Raw genomic sequence first — 18,342 nt, forward strand, 5'->3', positions numbered from 1 at the left:
CAACTACAATTTAATTATTCTTGCCACTTGCAAATGCTACTGGGACTTTTTCTCACTTAGAATTAATTTGATAATTTATTATAATTAAAATATAGCTAAGTCAGGACAAAACAGAGATAATTGCTTGTCAGTTTCATAGGTCACTGATTTTCTGAAGGTGCATTTCCAGGAAGCTGAGCTCATGAAAAAGAGCTTAGAAAAGTGCAGAGCTCCCATTAAGTTCTCAGGACACTTGTCCATGAAGGCTAATGCAGTCAATTTACCTATATTTTTAATTTAAAAAGAACGTTGACTTCAAAAAACATCATATAATAGAATAAAGAACAAAATATGAGTTTTGTTTACTTTACTTGGTACTTGAATGTAATAAAGCATTTTTTAACTCATTTTTATTTGAAATTGGTAAATAAGTTAAGAACTAAATTGTTTTAGAATAAAAACGTACTTAAGAATTAAATTATTTCATAAAGAAGTTTTAAAGAATGGAAATACAAATTTAAATATTATTCTAATTTTCCGCTTTATATTTTCACACTTAAACAAAGAAGAAAAAAGAAAAATATTAAACCCAACATCTCTTTCTACTTTTTTAAATAGCTCTTTTAGATATCAACTACAACAAATCAATATTTTAAACAATTGGTACATTGTACAAGGGTATTTTCGTTCTTACGAATAGTATAAAATAACATATTTCTCTAATCGCCGTTAGATTATTAGATGTGTTTGTAAGTTTTNAAAAATGAGAATAACATGAGTAAACTTAAGATGCATAATTTTAAAATAAAATAATAAAAAAAATATTTACATGATAAATCTAAATTTGAAATAATAGTTGTAATTGCTAGAAAACAATGCCACAGAACAATTAAAAACTACTAAAAACAACAATTAACTGCTTAGAAAAGCAAAATGAGCAAAAATCATAAGAGGCAGTAAAAGTGGTTTTCAATTAAGCAATAAGGACAGTTTTTGTGAGACTATATAATTAAAGATCTCCTAAACCACAAAATCTCCACTAATAGTTAGTACTAGATTCCAAAACTATCCAAAAGAGTAGCTTGTCGAAAAATCTTTTTGATGCCCAAACCTTGTAGTAAGATACCATTGACATGTAAAAACTAGAATACTTCCACTGAAACAATAGGAAACAATGACAATGAGGTATAGAAAAAGCACTGCAATACACATTTTTGTTTCCTTGCATTAATGAGAACACGGAAAGAAAAATACAGGAATTGGCAAGAGGGGTATAATTTAACTTCTAGAATCACAACTCTAAAGGAAAATGAGTTACAAACAAAAATACAGGATGTGAAGAGTGTATGTTCATATGGGGTACAATACTTGGTGGGTAACATTATTTCAGATACATTTTTAAATCATAGTTTAAGAAATAATTGAATCTTATTTTGAAGGTTTATTGAAAACATAACATTAGGTCAATTTTCAAAAAAGAAGCCAGAAAATAAAATATGAGATATATGTCCTTTTATCAATGTTATGTTATTGTTGATGTAATTGATCCATTTTGTCTCAATATTTTTCTTTCTCAAATTGTTGATATTCATAATCTTTTTTTGAAGAAAATATTAATAGTATAAATGAAAGAGAAATGCACTTCAGCTTAAAAACAAGGCTTCCCAACACAATATCAGGATTTTTTCTTAATAAATGGAAGTGAATTTAGTTTCTTCATATTTAATTGTGTTTGACAAAAGAAAAAAAAAAAAATCTATTATATTACAAATGGAAAGATGCATCAACGACATGAAAAAAAATGAACTCCATTATTGATCAAGTCAGCATACAAAGTCCAATGAAAGAGTTATCTCATAGCTTACTTCAGAATAATGAAAAGCTTCCGTGGTTCCTCAATCCCATGCCATGTGGAGCATTTTTCAGAACACTCAGCTCATAAAGAAAAGCTTAGTAAAGTGCAGAGTTTCAACTCACTTTCAGTCCAATTAACTTCTCAGGACATTTGTCTATAGAAAAGTCCCTTCTCAGCAACTGAATCAAAACTACCCGTCACCTGTTGAAGAAACCAGAAGCTAAACTTAGCACACAACGTCCATGGAGAAATAAAATTAACTTATTTACTTATTTGTCATCGTGTATTAAGCTAAAAACAAATAAACATATGGGTAGGAATCTATTTAATCCTTCCTAGAAAAGTAATGGGGTCAGCCTTCAACACTTCAGAAGTTCAACATGAAATATTATATCTGAAATAACAAACGCTACATTCTCTCTGTAATATAAAGAAGACGAACCTTTAGAGATTTTTCAAGATTATATATATGTGATATTCGATACAGTAACTTTCCAAATGTATTTAAAATGATGATCTAAGTATAGACAAATTCTGAAACCTTAAAAGATTTGTCAAGATTTCCTGAGAGCCAAGCAGAAAAGTCATCCTGCAATAATGCAAGCACACTTTAGTACACATTTCATTTCATAACCCCAAGAACTTTCTAAATTTTCCTCTATAAGACCTTCTACCAGAAAAGAAATTCTTTAAAAATGCTAATGAAACATTTTCAAAGTTACCTAAGTTTATGTGAATCATTGAGTATATAAGAAATTAAATACTTACAAATAAGTGTCAATTGCAGAAGGTTAAATTAGAAAAATCAGTGCATCTATTATGAGTTAAACTTAACATCAATTTACATTAGAAGTGGGAATTCCACACAGACAATTCAGCCTTATACCTAACTGATGGAGCCTCCTGTAAAATTGACTAAAACCAACAGCAATACACAAAAAAGTAACAAGCAAGAGAACAAACACGCGGATATGAACTGTATTAGTATTAATATAAGGGTTGAAATAACAAATGAAGAAGTATAGCACCCAAACAGATAGATTCCCAGCAGTTCGAGGAGCTGAGGAGCCTCCCTTAATGACCTATGAAGAATTTACTTGATAATCACCTCACACTCTCTCTCTCTTTACTATACACTAATTACCCTTTACTAACTGACACTAAATCCATCCTCTAAATATCAGCCATGTGTATATTCTTTTAACAAACTCACTCACACTCTCCACACTCACTGCCCTTAACGCCTATTCTTGCCTTTCAACTTGTAGACCTTGCCCATGGGTGGTCTATCACTAACTACAGATCAGTATGGTTGACCTAAAAAAGGATTATCTCAATTCATCAAGTTAATTTGACTAACATAAAATCTTTAGTACTACCTTCCAGCGTTAGCAATGCCACCGATGTCATTAATGATGCTTATCTTTGCCTGATTTGACTTTGAACCTAAAAGCTTCGAGAGGACCTGTGAAACAAGGTTCAAGTCAACTAAAATATTTCTTTAATCATCATTCATGAGTCATTGTCTTCATCAACTGCACTTCTGAATCATCTTCATTAATTGGATCATCATCCTGTATAAAAATGAGAATAATATAAGTAAATTAAGATGCAAAATTTTAATACAAAATAATAATAATAATAAAGTATATATGATAGATAAAAATATGAAATAAAAGTTATTCTTTACGAATGCTTCTATAGGATATAGTGACAATGAGGTAAGGAAAAGCACTACAATACTCATTTTTGTTTACTTGAACAATTGACAATGAGGTAAAGAAAAATACAGGAATTAGCAAGATAGTTTAATTTGACCTCTAGAGTCACAACTTTAAAGGAAAATAAGCTAAAAACAGAATTGCATATTATACGTCTGAGAAAATATCTCAAGAATGAAATTAATTAGACCTTCTGGAATGGATATGGCCCTGTAGTTGTGACCGAGTCCAGCTGGTTTACAGATTCCATCTAGAATGTGGTCTGCGATATTTTCCAGTGTTTGCTTCTTGAAAGTAACCTGTAGAAAGATATATCCCAGTCAAAGAAAAGATTTGTACAAAAAGCTGATTTCTTAAGTCAGTGATATAGGAGCAGAGATAACGAATAGATAGAATAGTAGGAATAGAGAAATTATCAAAATAAAAATCTTTGAATATCCACAGAAAATTATACCGATGTGTACATGTTCCTTGCTTCAAATAGTAACCAAGAAACAAGTTTTCAACTTGATTTCCTCAGCGATTGAGCATAATGAAGTCAACATTTAAGTATAAAAAGATTCCCTAATCACATTTTAAAAAAGAAATGAGATGTTTCTAAAGACAAAGATGAAAAAAGATAAACTAAATCTGTTATATAATGAAGCAGATTTATTATCATATCAATAACTCAATTGTTTAATAGGAGGCGGAAGAAAATTTAAATTGATGTTATTGGAGAATGAAAGTCTAAGAGCATGCACAATTAAGTAATTGAAAATTATCCATGCTATTCCTCAGGGACTTTGAGAACTAACAAATACATGTAGTAAAGTTGAGCGTCCACTAAAAAAGGTTTCTTCAAAAGAATACATGTAGGACCAAGGTGCAGAAGTTCAAAAATATTTTGACCTATAAACTTCATTTAGTGACTGATGGCATGCAAGAAACATTAAAAAGTGGCACCCAGAACCGCAGAGACTGATACTAAGATAAATAAGAGATAAGTTATTAATTGATTTACATATTTCTTTATATTAAAATTTGAATCACGCACTTGCGGCATATTCAAGCATGTCATTGGTTCCTTTAATTTGACATTCTCACAATCATATGTACCCTGAAAACTTTATCATTTTTCATAATTCCACCATTCATATTTTTGTTAGCTGTACTCTGGTCATTTTTAAAAGATTTTTACACATAGCTCCTCATTGCCACTGTCGAGATGTATGACAAAAATGAAGAAACCAGCAGCACAAAATTACTTGTTGGCAATAATTCAAAATTTATAAGCATGCCATTGCTCCCTTTGAACATCTTCACCTCCACTACACGTAGTAGTCAATTCACAAACTTACAGTTTCTTAACAACCAAAAGCTCTGCTATACTAGTCATGGTCAGCCTCTGACAGTAATAAATTCATACAGTAGTCAATTCCAATAGTTAATTAAGATCCTTAATCTTCAATGATAAAGGACGCATATTCTCAACAATACCCAAGAAAAACACTTACAAGCTAAATTTTACATACCCTAAAAGGTTTCACTAAAACTACACATCAAAGCCCCAAACCATGCAGAACAAAAACCAAGAAAAAAACTTTTAANGTTATCAATTGTAGTCATAAGGGAGATTTTTTTCCTTACCTTAGTAGTCAAAGCAAAAGGACTCCTCCTTGGCTCCAAAGGTTCACCTTTCTACCTTACACACATAACCACTTATGAATTTCTCTTTTAACTAAAAAATCACATCATCATCAATCCATAATTATTAGAACTAATTTTGATTTTACATTAACTTTATATTTAAAATAATATTTCCTTTTTTTCTTTTTAGAGGTGTCAAATAGTCAAGTAAGTTGAGATAATATTAAATTTATTGTTTTTAGTGGTAACAAAACGTTCTCACTGTATGCAATATTTATGTACTATCAATAATCATTCATATGAACTATGTATAAGTCAGTATTATTTGTTTTAAAAAAAAAATCCAACCCGCCCACCCACCCCCCCAACAAGTTTCTTGGTTTCACCCCTAATTATTCGTTAGCTAAGTTTGTTTAATTAATTTAAGCATGCAACAAAGTTGTTGAAAAGTGATGCAATGCACAAGAAATAAAGGCATAGAAATTAAGGTGTCGAATTTAGTCAATATATTGTGTCTCCACGCATGCTCCACTAATCTCATATTTTAACATTAATTATAATATTTCAAAAAATTCAGCAAAATTAAAATAAAATGTGTGTATCTTTCGAGAAATTTAGCAAAAATAAAAATAGAAGTCTTTGGGGAAAGAGAAGAGAAATTTTTAAATATTTGGGGTGTATTGGAAATTTCGCCTATCGTGCTGTTGAAGGCTTGAAGCACATAATGCGTTAGCAGTCATGATGCCGCTGATAAGATCAGAAATAGAAAATGATCAAAGAAAAGGAAACAATCATGTGCAGCAAAAAGAACAATATACATATGTTAAAATAAGAATGAAACTAGATTTTCTGCTATAACACAATAGATATCAGTATCAACTACCTTGACTTCGATTGAAATATAGTCTGCAAATGCAATTGTTTGATAAGAATACAGAATGAGCAACAAAAACATTTATCAAATGATTAAAGCAGTGGATGTCAAACAGTGCAAGTTGCAACATTCATTGGATACCACTCGAGTAATCTATCAGTTCAACAATNGACCACATTTGAATACTTTGAAAACTATAAATTTCACTCAAAAGAAACAATTGGTTCAATTTGATTTATTCAGGAGCAATTCGATGTATTTGCACTTCATGATCAATGAAACACAAAAATCACATTTTCAAACAACATTTCAAGCAAACCACGTTTTAAACTTACAGATCATATAGATCCTCACCCAAAATTCCTGAGATCACATTGTATCCACCTGTCGCCTAAAGCCCAGTCAAACACGACGCGGATTTTCAACTTCTGATCTTCCTGAAGCCTATCGACATCATTTGGCACCAATATCGCCGATCCTTGCGAACAGATTCCGGAACAACTTGGCAATCTCATCTGTGAAATTAAAAAATTAACAAATATAAACACACATGTTCTATTAGTTTTAATGATAAGTATTTGAGACGATGAAAATGACCTGGACCGCTGGCGGTTTGAGCAGGCGGGACCGTCAGACGATTTTTAAAGGGTTCGGAGAATGAAAGGGAAAGGACACACGTGGTCGATACGGCTCATTTGAAATTCACTGCAAACTAAAGCCAGGCAGCCGTATCGACCGCGTGTAAGCTAATATTTATATGAAGAAAATGCAGCCATGGTGAAAGTAGTAGGAGATGTCTCCTACTACTTTCACCATGGCTGCATTTTCTTCATATAAATTTACACGGTTGGATAATATTCTAAAGTCCCTGTAAGCTAATATTATTTCAATTTTATCCTAACAGAATATTCGAATAGTCCCTCAAAATTTTAATCAATATCATATATAACCTTGTAATTTCTTAAAAGTTATATTCTTACTAATATCACACACTTACCATATGACTTTGCTGTGTGAACATTCATAGTTTGCTATCCAACTCACTCTTCTTCTCCTTTATATTTTTTACAAAACTCTTGAAAAATCTGTAATAATAGAGAACAACATGTTAAGAGTAGAAGCAGAAACTATAGAGAATGCTGCTTTAATTTTGGGACTCTAATTAAACAAGAAGATGAGGAATTTCCTCAACAACCACCTAAATACTTCAAAAACACAAATATTCAAGTGTAACTTTAAAGAAAAAAATAGTGTTTGGTGTATACTAATTAATGTTACTTGCTCCTATGCCCTTTGTCCTGCTTTCAAATATAAATTGTAATATTGCTTCTCTATATATACTTGATAGTGTCTATAATTGATTCACTTAGAGGATTTTAATCAAAGACAAAATCAATTATAAGACAATGAACTATCAAATTATACCTGCACAAATTGAAATACAATTTAAACTGTCAGATAATACACTTTTAAGGACTTAATTAATCTCATCAAATGTAATTTATCTAACAAGCATTAATTAATGCCTATCGACCACATTTGAATACTTTGAAAACTATAAATTTCACTCAAAAAAAACAATTGGTTCAATTTGATTTGTTCAGGAGCAATTCGATGTATTTGCACTTCATGATCAATGAAACACAAAAATCACATTTTCAAACAACATTTAAGCAAACCACGTTTTAAACTTACAGATCACATAGATCCTCACGCAAAATTCCTGAGATCACATTATATCCACCTGTCGCCTAAAGCCCAGTCAAACGCGATGCCGATTTTCAACTTCTGATCTTCCTGAAGCCTATGGACATCATTTGGCACCAATTTCGCCGATCCTTGCGAACAGATTCGGGAGCAACTTGGCAATCTCATCTGTGAAATTAAAAAATTAACAAATATAAACACACAAGTTCTAGTAGTTTTAATGATAAGTATTTGAGACAACGAAAATGACCTGGACTGCCGGCGATTTGAGCAGGCGGGACCGTCAGACGATTTTTAAAGGGTTCGGAGAATGAAAGGGTTTATATTTTTCACAAAACTCTGAACAATCTGTAATAATAGAGAACAACATATTAATTTTGGGACTCCAAATTGATGATAATTTATCAATTGAACAAGAAGATGAGGAATCTCCTCAACAACCACCTCAATACTACAAAAACACAAATAATCAAGTGTAACTTTAAAGAACAAAAATATTGTTTGGTATACACTAATTAATGTTACTTGCTTCTATGCCCTTTGTCCTGCTTTCAAATATAAATTGTAATATTGCTTCTCTAAATATACTTGATAGCCTATGATTGATTCACTTAGAGAATTTTAATCAAAGACAAAATCAATTATAACACAATGGGGATTAACTAGTATTAATTCAATGAAGGAAATCAAAAAAATCAATAGAAAAAATACATTGTTAATAAGTAAATTAATACTTACCATTTTGTAATTCTTGTATGATTGTATCAAGGTCACTCTCCGAACAATCTTTATAGTTCAGCTTTTCTAACCTTGGCATGCTTAAGTCTCCTTCAGAGAAAGTCTTCATCTTGGAGCATTGATATATATCTAGTCTTTCCAAGTTTGGGAATTTTAAGGTGTAACTTCCAGAGCAGAAGCATGTGAGACTTTCTAATTTATACATATACAAGTACTCCAATTTCTCAAAAACAATGGTACCTTCCTCTGTATCTCCCTCATTTGCTAATGCTTCTATCATCATTTCACATTCTCCTACTCTCAAACTTACTAGTTGCACTAGACTCCTTGCTGTTGAGGATGACACTAAATTTCCCAATCCATTACAGTACTTTATCTCCAAAGTACGTAAATTTTCAAAAGATGCTGAAGATGGCAACAAAGTAGTCAAATTGTGACAATATTGCACCTCTAGACGATAAAGATTTTGAAGAATTGAGTTTAATCGGGAGTCTTGTTTCCAAAAACACTTTAAATTAAAAAGTCTTAACAATTCTAGAACTTTTAATTTTGTGAGTGTCCTAACGTGTTCCTCATCCTCATTACATGAGAATATCTCTTCGTACGAACTCCCTTGAAGTTTGAGTTCTTCAAGACGGCTAAATTTTTGAAGGATTTGAATTGGAATGTTTGTTGATTCATCCTTTATCAATTGAAGAGTCTTTACTTTGCCAGAATTCTTTGGAAGTTCACCTTGCCAAATCCGTATGATATCCCCTTCACTCAATCTCAATGCCGTCAAATTAGAGTCAACCTAAAGATCAATCATGTGAATCAAATTAGAATAAGAAAATTGATGAAAGCATGGTTGTTACAAATATAAAACCATTGTTTTAGAAGTTTCCAAGAAAAACATAAGAGAGTGCATGACGTAATCTAGTTCAACAATAATGTTATGCTTAGCCTATACAAAAACTATGTGGTATCAAGGTCAACATTAATTGTTTAAAAGATAATTAATTTTAATTAACACTAAAAACATAAATTAATTTTTTTTTTTTAAAAAAAAGGGAAAGATAAATAAATGTTTAAACTAATTAATTGAATACATCTACCTTTGCTTTGCGAGCTTGTTGTATGGTTGTATTAAGCTCACTCCCCCCATTCTTTAAATCCTTCACCGCCCAATCATAACGAATTTTGTGTAATTTTGGTGTGCTTAAAATTCCTCTAGAGAAAGTATTCATACTGGGGCAAAAATATATAAATAACTCTTCCAAAGATGGGAAATTGAAAGAGTAATTCCCAGAGCAAAAGAAAGTTAGACTTTCTAAGTTTTGAAGTGACAACTTCTTCAAATTGTTAAAAACAATTTCAGTTATTGTTGTTGTTGCATCTACTTCTCCCTTATTTTCTACTATTTCTATCAGCATTTCACAACCAATGATGCTCATGTCTCTCAACTGCACCAAGCTTCTAACCATTGAATGTGTCATTAACTTCATCAACCCCTTACAATGAGTTACTCTCAAAACTTTTAGATTCTGCAAAGAAACTGAGGATGGCACTAGACTCTTCAATCCATCACACCATTGTATATCTAGAACTTCAAGGTTTGGAAGATCAGATAGGCTGTTGATTTGCTGATGGGTGGGCCTCCCAGTATGTTTCTCTTCCTTTCCACACGAGAATATTTCTTTGTATTTGCACTTATATAGTTTGAGCTCTTTCAGATTTTCAAATCTATGAAGAATTTCAAGTGCAATACTTGCTGACTGATCATAATTGATCTCAAGAACTTTAGATTGACTCTGCCATGTAATCATTTCGATCTCATTACATAATTCCAATCTCTCCAAATCTGAGTTCATCTACAAATCCATCAAAACAAAGTCCAGTTAGTTTTTTATATTCTTAAAACAAAACTTTTATTGTTGGCTTAAAAGTCATAGGCCAAAGAAAAACTATGGAGGCAATTTTATTTTTAGTTTTAAAAAAGAAAATCTAATTTACTATTTTTGATAGTTCAACTACAATCTATTTAAAAATTGTAAATTATATTTTTGTTATTATTTTTAATTTCCCGTCACTATTAAAATTACATTCAACAACTATTTTTTTTTAAACTACTAATTAAACATACTTTTTAGATTTTTTTTTACATTATTTTGCAAAAAAAAAAAAAAAAAAGTATTAAGATTACATTCATTTTTATTTCTCATTTTCAAATGAAATTTTTTTTTTTTAGGTGACTAAAACTTGGGAAGGCATAATTTAAGTTAATTTTATTTTTCAATAAACAATTAAATAATTAAAGATTCATACCATATCGTTCAAGAAGAGGGATTTTTGCTCTGAAAGATGAAGTTCACCCTCGTTATTTTCTTGGGAGCTCAAATATTTTGAAGTAATGAATTTGCCACAAGAGTTCACCACCAACTCTTTTAACATTGGCCATTCAAAAGTATGACAGAAAGCCGTAAATTCTGGTAGACATTCAAGCTTCAATGAGGTTACATGCGGAAAGACAAAATTGTCATCTTCATTTGCTCCTTTTGCCACAATCTCTTGCAAAACCTTACAATTATTTATCTTTAGGTATTGGAGTTGGTGGAGGCTTTTGGCGATGGAAGATGGAAAGGCATACTTTATGTTTTCACAACCCGACAAAATCAAGTGCGTCAAATTTTGATAGAAGGAATTTGGATGTTGGCTGTAGCAAATCTCTCTAGAATTGATATCCTTGAACGTCCATAACTTCAAATCCAGGGAAATGTCCTACAGTAAAGGTTAATAGTTGTTTTAATATAAAGTAATCAAAAATAATAATTATTGTTTCTAATGGATTACAAAAATATGTCTATTTGTAACTCTTAATAATTTCTAAAAGGCCTAGGCCCAAACTAAACAAATAATAATATAAAGTTGCATTCTCTATCTTGCTTTAGGCTTTAAATGAGTAAATATTTAAACCAATTACTTGAATACATACCTGATTTTTGTATGCTCCTTTTATGGTTTTATTAAGATCATTCTCCTCATTCTCTACTTCCATTATATCCCACTTCGCTTTAGTCTCATTGTAGCTCTCATAATTGACTTTGTGCAACTTTGGTGTGCTTAAAATTCCTTGAGAAAAAGTCTTCATATCAGGGCATTCTCCTATAATTAACTCTTCCAAAGATGGGAAATTGAAAGAGTAATTCCTAGAGCAGAAGCATACGAGATTTCCTAACCATCTAAGTGACAACTTCTTCAAATTATCAAAAACAATTTCAGTACTCGTTGTTGCATCTCCTTCTCCCTCATTTTCTACTATTTCAATCAGCATATGACAGCTCTTTAGGCTCATTTCCCTCAACTGCACCAAACTTCTAGCCGTTGAAGGTGTTATTAACTTCTTCAACTCATTGCAGCAATCAACTCTCAGAACTTTAAGATATTGGAAAGTAGCTAAGGATGGCCTTAGAGTGATTTGCATATGTTTCTCATCCTTTCCCCATGAGAATATTTCTTTGTATCCACAGGCTTTTAGTTGAAGCACTTCCAAATTTTCAAATTTCTGAAGGAGTCCAAGTAGAGTATTTGCTAACTTATAATCATGAAAGATCTCAAGAGTTTTAGATCGACTCTGCCATTTAATATTCCCTTTATGCTCTAAATCAAATTCCTCCAAACGAAAGTTGATCTACAGATTCATTGAAACAAAATCTAATTAGCTTTTTATTTTCTTAAAACAAAAGTTTAATTGTTGGCTCATAATTCACAAACCAAACACAAATTACAGAGGCAAATTTAAAAAAAAAAAAATTAATTAATTGTTTTTGATAATTCAACTGCAACATATTTTAAAACTAGTATATTACATTTTATTTTTATTTTAATTTTCAAATCAATATTAAAATTACATTCAAAAACTACTTTTGAAAACTATTGACTAAATTGCTTTAAAAAACTTGATCTACAAATCCATCAAAAGAAAATCCAGTTAGTTTATTATTCTCTTAAAAGAGTACTTTTATTATTTTATTAAATGTTGTTTAAGATTTCAACTCCTAATCGGCTCATCCCACCAATAAGTTGGACTTTGGACAAATTACAAATTTCTTTTTTAATTAAATTTTTTAGTGTAATTAAAACATGTTTATAACATTATAGGCATATAATATTACATTACATAATGTATTTACCATAACATAATTCCGCAGATAATCAGTATAAATTTCTACTTACAAAGAAATTGGTCGATAATTGATGGACATTTATTTTAATATAATTTGTTTAAAATTTGTTCGCTACCAGATCATGTTAGTTTGGTTGGGTTTCAAGTTGCAAATGTCTTTTGTATAATGTTTCCAATAATTAATAAGAAGGTTCACTTGTTAGACATATTTCTAGTAAAAATAAAAGAAATATTATCAAATGAGTGATAATGTTTTATGAAATTATAAGAAAAAAGATTGCACATTAAAGGCGTAAAATAGTCTGTTTCATCTTTAAAATAAGGGGATTTTTGACATTTGTATGCGTTACTCTTTTTTGAGTTAATTTAAATGTTTTTGGGCTGCTAAGTTTCTTCTTTTTGTTTTAAAAACTTGTGTCTTTTTCTTAAAAAATAAATAAATTATATTGATTATTTTAATGAGATTAATTGACAAGACTCTTCTAACAAAATTGTTCAAATCCAACTAATTATTAATTTTATTTTTATTTTTCTAAATTTTTTTTCCAAAAAATAAAAATAAAAAGAGAGATGTTAAGAATCACATTACTTACTAATTTATGATATACACACATATATAAAGAAGGTTTTGTTTTTCCTTTTCAATAAAGAAGGAAACAAGAGACTCATACCTGATGCTCTAAGCAGAAGGAATTTGGCTCTGAAATATGAAGTGAATTTTCCTGGAAGCTTAGATATTTTGAAGTGAATTTTTCACATTCCCTCACCACCAACCTTTTTAACATCGGCAATTCCCAAATATCTCTTCTATGATAGAAAGCTATAAGTTTTGGTAAATATTCAAGCTTCAAAGAGGTAACCTGTGGAAAGGCAAAATTAACAACAGTTTTTGCTCCTTCATCCGCAACAATCTCCTCCAAAGCCCTGCAATTGCTTATTTGAAGGTCTTGGAGAGTGGAGAGGCTTTTGGCTGTGGAAACTGGAAACGCATATTTTATATTTCTACATCCATGCAACCTCAAGTGTGTCAAGGAAGACAAGAATGTTGGAGGTTGGCTGTCCCAAATCTTTCTAGAACTAGTAACTTTCAGCTCCAAAGCCATCAAATTGGAGAAATTAACCTGAAGTCAAAGATAATTGATGTTTCAATATTTACTCAAACAAAAAAAAAAAAAAAAAATTAAAGTAATAATTGATTATTATGGATTTATGGTTGACATGCCATTAATATTAACAATGTATTTTTGTCTCTCTAATAATTTTCATCGTGAAATCAAGCATGAAATAATGGAATCAATTTGATAGAAATTACACAGTATAATTATTGAAGAGAAGTACTTAGTAATGAAATTTAACAGAAAATTTAAATCACCAGAAAAAAAAAAACCAAAAAGAGAGGAACAAAAAATTCAATATCACAATTGTGTTAACAAATGAAAATAAGCATAAGAAAAAATAAGAATACATAATAGAGCAGTGCAAGAGGTTAACATTAATCAAACCTTTTTGTTAAAAAGTGGCGTGAGATTGTTATCATCATCTGAAAATTCAACCAACTGTAAGAGTTCAACATTCTTGAAAATTCGTAATTCTTCTAAAGAGATGCTAGAATCATATTTAAATTCCAACATTCTCGACAATAATTCATAGTCCATGCTTAGATATAGGGGCGAATCTCCTATTGTTATTTTGTACCTTCTAAGCTCTTTAAAAAAGAAGTCTTTAGGCAACATCTTGTTATCTTTAATATCGATTTCTAAACTGGTTAGTTGAGACAAGTGCTTCAACTCCTTAAGTTCTTCAACCTTCCATTGAATACAACATCCCTTCATATACAATTCTTCTAGTTGGGATAGTTTTGATATCACATTTGGTGCAATAACCTCTAATTGCTCACAATTGCTTAAGTCCAATAACCTTAGTTGAGTCAATCGACCCATTTCTGTAGGCAACTCCTCAACATTAGTATTTCGCAAGCTAAGGACTTTTAGCTTCTTAAGCTTTCCGATTATAGCAATATCTTCAATACTACTATCGTCTACACACAATGTTTGAAGGTTTGTCAGAAGATCGAGTGACGAGGGCAGCGATGATTGTTGTATTCTAAATAAATTTAAAACTTTAAGCTTTGGCATCACTGTGAAAAACTCCTCAGGGATTCCGACAGAAGAATACTGGTTACTCATGTCAAAAAATTCAAGTTTTGGACAATCTAACCCTTCATTCCAAAGTTGAGTAATAATATTATTATCAACTACAGAGATAATTGTGCATTCTCTAAGTTTATCTTTATCCTTCCATTCGCTTTCAACGTCATTTCTCTCTGTGAACATATGGTGATTTGTATATCCACATGTTATAGCAACAACGCGAACAACATCATGCATAGAAAATCTTCCTTTCGTAGAACCATCGAGTAACAAGCAAGAGTCTTTGAGTTCCTTGACCACTAAATCTAGTCTATTCCGTGCTTCTTCTATTGTAAGGTTAGCTCCTTCAAGTATACCCAAACCAACGATGTTCTTGAACAAGTCTGAAATGGAAGTATTATTTTCCATTAGACTAGAAATTAAGAAAGTTTTCTTGAGCTCATCACCTTCTAAATAATCGTAACTCAACTTAATCTTATAATATTCCCTCTTCAAAACTCTTGGGAACTTTGCTGGGGAAGGCATTCTTAGTTCTCTCAAGGCATCTTCCCATTGAGATTCTTCTTTCTTGTTCCTTAATGCTTTTGCTATGGTACAAATGACAATGGGCAAACCACCACATTCTTTGCATACATCATTTGGTAAAGAATTCAATTCAGGTGTTTGAATGACATTACCTGCACAAGAAGCTAGGATTATACTAATTGCATTTTCTATTCACATGCTTTTGATTTAAAAACAAGACAAGTTCCAAAATAGAAGATTGAAGATGTAAAATCAGAAATTAAAAGGATCTAAGGTGTAACAAATTTTGTTGAAGGATCAATAAAATCGTATTTATGTAAAAAATTACAATTGGGGGCTGGCAAGATAAAGATAAGTGGTGAACTAGTGTCACTCAAAGTTTTTGAACATCTTAAAAGCAAAATACTGCTATTTATTAGTACACGAAATTTTTATATTTAAGTTTAAAAATTCACACTACTAAATTTATTGATTAGTAGAAAAATTGATATTATGCTGTATATATAACTATAGTAAAATAACATGTGTAGTATATATATATATACTTACACAATTTATCATATTTCTAAATTACTAAATTTTAGTTTTTAATTGAATAATCGGGTGAGGTTTATAGCTGCTGGGTAACAGAAGTGGAGGTTACGAAATTAAAAATGAGAAAAATAAAAAAGTTTATTGGACTATTTTTAAATGAATCCGATTAAAAAAATGAATGAAAAGGGAGAAAGAATAGGTTACGAATTTAAAAGAAAAAGAATTTCGGTTGTTAAATTACTTGTAAAAGAATCAAATTAAGAATATGAATAAGAAGAGAAAGAAAAAACTACGGTTATTAGATTAAAAAAAATATAAATATAAATAAAATATAAATGGGTTACACTAAAAAATAAAAAAGATTTAGTATTCCGAAATTACCTTTCTAAACATTTATATTTTTATATAAAAGGGACAATTAAGTCTTTCCATTTTCATGCCCCTTTTGCAAGGACAAATATGGGATTCCATTGCTATACCATTGTTATTACGAATTACCTGTGACCTGTGGATTGTGATTCTTGTGAAGGCAGTTGGTTGAAGATGGGGTTTTTGGCTTTTTTATCATTATTATTATTTGCACATTATATGAATGTGGACAAATACTGAAATACCCTATCCTATTTATATTAACATATCGACTATTAATTGATAAGGACCTAACTGTTACTTTTTGATTTTATTGGACCAAATTTTACTTGATCTAAACCTCAGAACCAAAGTTTGGTTAGAAAGATAAGTTTAAATTAAATTAGACTAGCTTGTAATTAGAAAATAGCCCTATGTTAGAATTGTTTAAGTACATGAAAATTAAACATAGAAATTTGATTTTCAGAATATTTAATTACAAAATAAATAAAACTTATGTCCCTAAGTCAGCACTTCTATTCTATCAATAGACTAATTATACAGATTTTGAAAATATTTCAGGTTATTACTATTTTTAATTTTTCATTATTCACATCAAACCATAATAGAAATTTTATGTGTAATCAAATTAAATGAGTTATAACAATTACCTCCCATTTTCTTGAACAGGGTCCAAGCTTCTTCTTCATTTAAAACGCCCATCCTGAAATTATTCGTGGAACCCATCTTCTCCAACGCATCTAAGTTTCTTGTTGTTAGCAGTAGTTTACATCCCCCACGATCCATTTTAGAAGGAATGCCGATAGTCTTGAGATCAAGATCTTTCCAAATATTGTCTAAAATTAAAAGGATCTTCTTACCACTCTTCAATCTCTCGTATAACTTACTTGCTCTTTCACTTTCGTTATTGAATTTTAGGCCTAACTTATCTGCAATTTCGGTTTGAACTTTTTTTACATCCAAAGTTTCTGTTACCTATAAGACAAGAAATATGGCCAGGTCAAGAACAACATAATTAAAAAATTACTCTAGAACACAAAAATTTATGTTATGTTTTAAGGTATTCATTTGCCTTAACACAAAGAATAAGGAAAATAAGGATGTCTTCATTAATTTAAGAAGGAAGAAACAATGTTATATTGAATGCTTGTTTCTCATATATATAGATGCGAAAAGTCTAATTACTTACACTCAATTAAAATCAATGATATAAATTATATACTAATAATTATCACTAGAAATAAATAATTAAGATAAAATAACATTCCTAATATAACATAATGAAACCTCTTTAATTAGTTTAAACATTACCTCTACAAAAACAATCTCCTTGAATAGCTTATCCTTCTCGGCCTGCCTCCCAACTTCCTGCACAAAAGTGGTCTTACCAAGACCACCCATCCCATAAACACCGATCATGTAGATATTCTCATCTTTTAATGCATCCCATACATCTTTCACAGTGGAGTGTCTTGATTCGAAAGCCAAATAATCTTCATTAGATCTAAGCCATATCTCTGGTGGATTAGTAGGATAAGAAACTTTCTTGAATTCTTGCTGCAGGAGTGGACCAATACGATCCACCATTAATTCGGATGCAGCCGTGATATTTTTGTAGCGGATCTTGTGGTCGTGCCAATTGAACTTTGGTTCTCAATCAGCCCTCTGCTTTAGCGATGATAGAATCAACATCCTGTAGCCACTTCTTCAAATCCTCTTCATCGCTCCACGTTGTTTTCAGCCTCCTCAACCTTACGCTCCACTTTAAGTCTTGCATTCTTCAGCTTCAAAACATCATCTCGGAGCTTGTCAAGTTCGTCTCGTAGTTGGATAGTAGAGTAGTTGAATAGGAAACTTCATCGAATCTTTCTTGCTGCAGGAGTGGACCAATATGATCACCATTAATTCGGATGCAGCCTTGCTATTTTTGTAGCGGATCTTGTGGTCAGTGCCAATTGAACTTGGTTCTCAATCAGCTCCTCTGCTTTAGCGAGATAGAACAACATCCTGTAGCCACTTCTTCACGTCCGCTTCAATCTCTTCTCCCTTGATTTCAGCCTCCTCAACCTTACGCCCCACTTTAAGCCTTGCATTCTTAG

The 18,342-nt window shown here is 31.0% G+C and overlaps 1 protein-coding gene across 1 annotated transcript; it reads right to left on the reverse strand.

Moving 5' to 3' along the window:
* Positions 1 to 1,771: 1,771 nt before the first annotated feature.
* On the reverse strand, positions 1,772 to 17,830 carry LOC116112287. Its single transcript, XM_031398442.1, has 16 exons — positions 17,555 to 17,830; positions 16,894 to 17,218; positions 14,168 to 15,492; positions 13,337 to 13,786; positions 11,475 to 12,170; positions 10,808 to 11,260; positions 9,598 to 10,353; positions 8,504 to 9,296; positions 8,016 to 8,113; positions 7,754 to 7,933; positions 7,056 to 7,143; positions 6,413 to 6,573; positions 3,746 to 3,854; positions 3,214 to 3,408; positions 2,277 to 2,423; positions 1,772 to 2,035 (listed from the first exon to the last, which is right to left on the reverse strand). Exons 1-9 carry the CDS (start codon positions 17,828 to 17,830, stop codon positions 8,049 to 8,051), a joined length of 5,139 nt encoding a protein of 1,712 aa, XP_031254302.1. The 3' UTR covers positions 1,772 to 2,035; positions 2,277 to 2,423; positions 3,214 to 3,408; positions 3,746 to 3,854; positions 6,413 to 6,573; positions 7,056 to 7,143; positions 7,754 to 7,933; positions 8,016 to 8,048.
* Positions 17,831 to 18,342: the final 512 nt, after the last annotated feature.

The sequence above is a fragment of the Pistacia vera genome, unplaced genomic scaffold (assembly GCF_008641045.1).
Source record: "Pistacia vera cultivar Batoury unplaced genomic scaffold, PisVer_v2 Contig66, whole genome shotgun sequence".
In the NCBI taxonomy this organism is placed as follows: Eukaryota; Viridiplantae; Streptophyta; class Magnoliopsida; order Sapindales; family Anacardiaceae; genus Pistacia; species Pistacia vera.

Bases quoted from the DNA above. Each gene is read 5' to 3' on its own strand.
- LOC116112287 (XM_031398442.1), bottom strand. From the start codon at position 17,830: ATGGTGGATCGTATTGGTCCACTCCTGCAGCAAGAATTCAAGAAAGTT. The intron at 12,171-13,336 runs GTATGAGTCTCT...ATGAATCTGTAG, and splicing joins CCTTCTGCTTAGAGCATCAG to ATCAACTTTCGTTTGGAGGA. The intron at 9,297-9,597 runs GTAGATGTATTC...ATTGATCTTTAG, and splicing joins AACAAGCTCGCAAAGCAAAG to GTTGACTCTAATTTGACGGC.